Source organism: Aquila chrysaetos, chromosome 4, assembly GCF_900496995.4.
Source record: "Aquila chrysaetos chrysaetos chromosome 4, bAquChr1.4, whole genome shotgun sequence".
NCBI lineage: Eukaryota > Metazoa > Chordata > Aves > Accipitriformes > Accipitridae > Aquila > Aquila chrysaetos.
Genome location: NC_044007.1, coordinates 23,717,180 through 23,721,491, shown reverse-complemented (window position 1 = coordinate 23,721,491; position 4,312 = coordinate 23,717,180). Strand labels below are relative to the sequence as shown.

The 4,312-nt window shown below is 43.0% G+C and overlaps 1 protein-coding gene across 4 annotated transcripts; it reads left to right on the top strand.

Annotated features, from left to right (window-relative positions):
* The first annotated feature begins 369 nt into the window (after window positions 1-369).
* Window positions 370-4,010, top strand: POLR2K (RNA polymerase II, I and III subunit K). 4 transcript variants are annotated; one of them, XM_030012715.2, is made up of 5 exons: window positions 370-457; window positions 772-825; window positions 2,451-2,514; window positions 3,309-3,401; window positions 3,849-4,010. In XM_030012715.2, the coding sequence occupies exons 3-5, from the start codon at window positions 2,454-2,456 to the stop codon at window positions 3,869-3,871; spliced, it is 177 nt and encodes a 58-aa protein (XP_029868575.1). In that variant the 5' UTR covers window positions 370-457; window positions 772-825; window positions 2,451-2,453; the 3' UTR covers window positions 3,872-4,010. The 4 variants fall into 4 exon arrangements, with proteins under 4 accessions (XP_029868575.1, XP_029868578.1, XP_029868576.1 ...); XM_030012716.2 differs by having other exon boundaries at window positions 436-457; window positions 772-910; XM_030012718.2 differs by lacking the exon at window positions 772-825 and having other exon boundaries at window positions 418-457.
* The last annotated feature ends 302 nt before the right edge of the window (window positions 4,011-4,312 follow it).

Sequence of the window (4,312 nt, the reverse complement as noted above, 5' to 3'; positions counted from 1 at the left end):
ACTTTCTTCTTAGGAAACTGACGGTGCTATTCATACGAAAGCTTATATATGGCAAAAATGCCACCAAATATTCTGTGCTTTCTTTTTCAGAGCGGCTAACACCGACCGCTAAGTATTTATTACTGTCTCAACCTAATTATTCAGCGGCGAGGAGGCCGGAGCTGGCGGCGGCTGGCTGCCGGGGACCGACCAGCCGGCCGGCCGGCCGGGGCCGGAGGCAGGGCTGCGGTGCTGTGCGGGGCGGTGCGGGGCGGGGCGGTTCGGTTCGGCAGGGCCCCCGGGCGCCTGTCCGCCGCACCGCGCGCACCGCTGGCTCGCGCGGCCGGTAGCATAACGGCACGCGCTGAGGTGCACAGCTCAGGGCGGCGCTGGGCGGGCCCCGCCTCCGCCGGCGCCCCGTGTGTCGTCATCAGTCGGCGCCGAGGAGAGGGTGAGGCCGGCGGAGTGGCTTGTGCAGGCGAGTGGGGGTCGGGGCTCGCCTGGGGTTTTCGGGCGCCTCTCTTCGGAGACGGTGGTCCCTTTCGCTGCGGGGGGGGGTGGCGGCGTGGCCGTGGCGAGCAGGGAAAGGCCCGGCCCGACCTCGTGGCCTTCTCTCCTGCGTAAAAGCCCCGCGGGGCGGTGGCAGAGGCCGCGGTGCGGAATTGGGGCGGGCAGGGGTGTCTGGGGCTGAGGGGCCGGTGGGCTGTGAGGAAGGACGTCCGTCCGTTCGTCGGTCCGTCCTCCTTCGTGGGCTCTGCGGGACGTGATGGAGCGGGTTTGCCTCTCTTCCAGGTACCTGTGCCGTCCTCGGCACGAGCAGCGTGGCCGGCGCTCCACGTCTTCGCGGTAGGTTACGGGCGCAGCCCAATGCGCGTAGGTGCACCGGTGTGCCTTTTGGCTGTGTCGGCTTGGCAGCGCTCAGAGCTGCAGGGTACGTGAAAGCCGGCTAAACCGTGGCACCTCCCTGCAAAATACGTAGCTGTAGGTCACTGCTGTCTTTAGCAGCAGTATTACTGTGCTGCATGAGCAGCACCAGCTCAAGTTATTTAGCAGCAGCTGTGGTCCTCCTTAGCTCGGCTCTCTGTTTTAGAAGATGCTGCCGTTTTCAAGTGCTAATGGATGACTGCTTGTATCTTACTGTAATGTACTGACACAGAAAGAATATAACACGCAGATTAAGATGGCGCTACGGTTATGGTAGAGCAAAACCTTACTTGAAAGCTGTAGAGTTTAATGAATTATTTCTGGTTCTCTCAAATGGAGTGGCATAATGGGGGTTTTCACAAGGTGGTTTGTCAAGTGCTGATCAGACTCCCTTAAAGGATTAACTATTTCTGTCAAGCCTACCCTTCTGTCTTCAAGACCTTAGTTTTCCCAGATGAATTTATACTGAAACAAACTGTGAAGATCAGAGAAATAATCCTTACTGTAATGTTAAGCAAAAGCATCCAAGAGTCGTGGTCGTAAAGAAGAATCATGAAGGCTGTTCACTGGCACAAGGGTTAGGAATTCTTGTCTTCTGTATCAAGCAGAACAGAGGCACAGAAAACAGCAACCTCAAAAACACTGCAAAGAGATATTCACGTTCTAGTCTAGGCTTGCATTGGGTGGAAAAAAGTGTTTACTATCTCCCTAGTGGTTACAGTAATAACCTTAAAATTTATGGTTGCAACCGTATTTAGATGTTAGGATAGGATTACTTAAAGCTTGGTAGAATGTTTGTGGAGTATATGCAACTATTCAGTCTGATGAAGGAATACTTGAAGAGTACCACTGAGTTATCAAACTCTTGATCAGTTTGGTAATCATACGCACCTATGTTAGGATTTTGAGGGTGGATTTTCTTCTCTTTGGCCCCTCATTGTTTTGTTTGTTTGGGTTTTCTTAATTCTTATTACTCTTTTACTTACAGTCTGTTCCCAGGATTTTTAATCCCTTAGATCAATGAAAAGGTAGATTAGCTTAGCTAGTGTATCAGAGGGGGAAAAAATACAACAAGGCTTATCTTGTTCATGATAGCACTGTTGTTATGTGAGTGATACATAAGAAATTATTTATTTTTATGTTTCCAGGAAGGAAATTCTTACCATTGGCAGGAGGGAGGAAATAAAATATTATTCATTGGGCTTTAATGTTTAAAATCCTGTTTAATAGAAAATGTTGTGCCGTCTCCATTTTTGGAGGTTTTCTATACCAGGTTGGTAAAGCTCTGAGAAACCTGATGTTACTTTGCTTTTGAGATGTTGAACTAGATGACTTTCTGAAGTCTCTTCCAACCTGAATAATCCAATGTCCTGTGTTTCAAATACAGATGGAATTTGTGTTTACTTTTAAGGAAGTTTTCCATTTTCTGTTAGCTTTAGATTGAGATATTAAAATGATTGTTTATACCTTGAAAAATTTGTTAAAAAACCCCCAAAACAACAACAACCAAAAACTTGTGTGCATGTTGTGGTTTTTTTTTTGTTTAGAACATGGATTCACAGAAGGATGTTCAGCCTCCAAAGCAGCAGCCAATGATTTACATCTGTGGAGGTAAAGAAAAGACATCAGTGAATTTCTTTACTTGTTACTGGAAATGTGGTGTTTTAATAATGAAGAATGCATAATCATTATACTGAAGAGTACATAAATGCAAATAGTTGCAGTGTGGATCCTGAAGTTCTTTAAAGCTTTACAAACCGATGGTACCACATATATTGGGAGTATATGGATGGCAATGTGGAAGTAATTCACTAGAACTTGTGTTGCTGCATGGAGGTCCTCCATCTCCAGAGGGTGCTTTCTCTAAGTGTCTGCACTGTGGTGCAGATAGTGGACCTTCTAATTTAGTGCATCTCAGAGAGTTTTTTTTTAAATGCCGTGTGGTCACTCAGCTTTTATTGAAGTGCAATAGTCAAATTCTCCCTTACCTATAGATAAGTCAACAACTTAAAATTGGTGATTTTGAGTTGTCACTTCAGGAATCTCTGAAATATTTTGTCCTTTAAGAAAATAAATGTGGGGCTTGGGGGACTGAGCTGAAGTTTTCATTAGTAGAGAGTCTAGTTGTATCAAAAGTGGACTGTATTCTGTGGAGTAATAATTTGGTGATTTTTAGCAAGATCCTCTTTGATCTGAATATAAGTGAAGTTTGTGAAAAATTTGGGGTTTTTTTGAACAGTATCTTGATCTCATTCGGCTCTTGATACAAATTCACTACAATTATTTTTTATTATGTTTGTTTGCCACAAATAGGAATTTGACTGTTATGACTTTTGAAAGTTATCTATGCATTAACAATGTTGGTTTTGTTTACCCACTCCCTTTATCTTCCTCCATCATATCAGAATGTCATACAGAAAATGAAATAAAGGCAAGAGATCCTATCAGATGCAGAGAATGTGGCTACAGAATAATGTACAAGAAGAGGACAAAAAGATGTATCCTTTTACACATGTACTTGAACGCATTTGAGAAGCTGTGGATGGAGACAAGTTATATAAGGGAAATGGAATGGAAGATTTGAGTAGTTATGTAAGAATCCTTCAAGGTCAAAAATCGATACAATAGAGCAAAGTACTGTAGGGGAATCTCTGCAGTGTGATTGGGCACCTTGTTTTCTTTTCTGGCACTTTCTCTGTTTTTTTCCATTTTCTATGCAAAATACAATAAGCTAGGATAGTCTGCTGGGTGACATACTGTGAATTGTTGATATTTTTCAGCCTTTTAAGAAAAGGAAAGTGTTGTGGGGTTAATTAAAGATGACTTTTGAAATGCTTTTATGTAGTTAGTTGTGACCTTAGATTTAGGCAGTCTCTCCCCACCCCCTCACCCCCAATCTTTTTTCAACCACAACACATTTTTTTCCTTTAGCTGCACTATTCCAGTGGTGGTTTTTGATGCCCGATGATGTCTGCTGAAGATATAGTGACTTCATGATGCAGTTTAATCTTTCTAATAACTTTGCTCTGTAAATCCATTCATGTACAAATGGACGTTTTTATTGTGTTTTAAGAGATTGAAATATTAAAGTTTACTGTGATACTAAATTTTGTCTATATTGTCTTCCAGCAATAGATTTCTGAAGCTGTCATTTAAATTGTAGTCAGAGTATGCAGTAGTTTAAGTTCAGTGGTATTGTATTCTTTTTTAGTTAACCTTGTTTTCATTACTCTCATCTAAATTTGTTTGCATTTTAATTTTGTTAAACATTCTTTGGACTTCTATGAACTGCATAAAATAACTGGTTTGAATAAATTCCACTGAAAATAAATAGAAGGCTACACAAGGCTAGGTCTGAAACACAGATCTGGATTTCAAAAGAGCTTTCAAAGGACCTGAGAGCACCCAA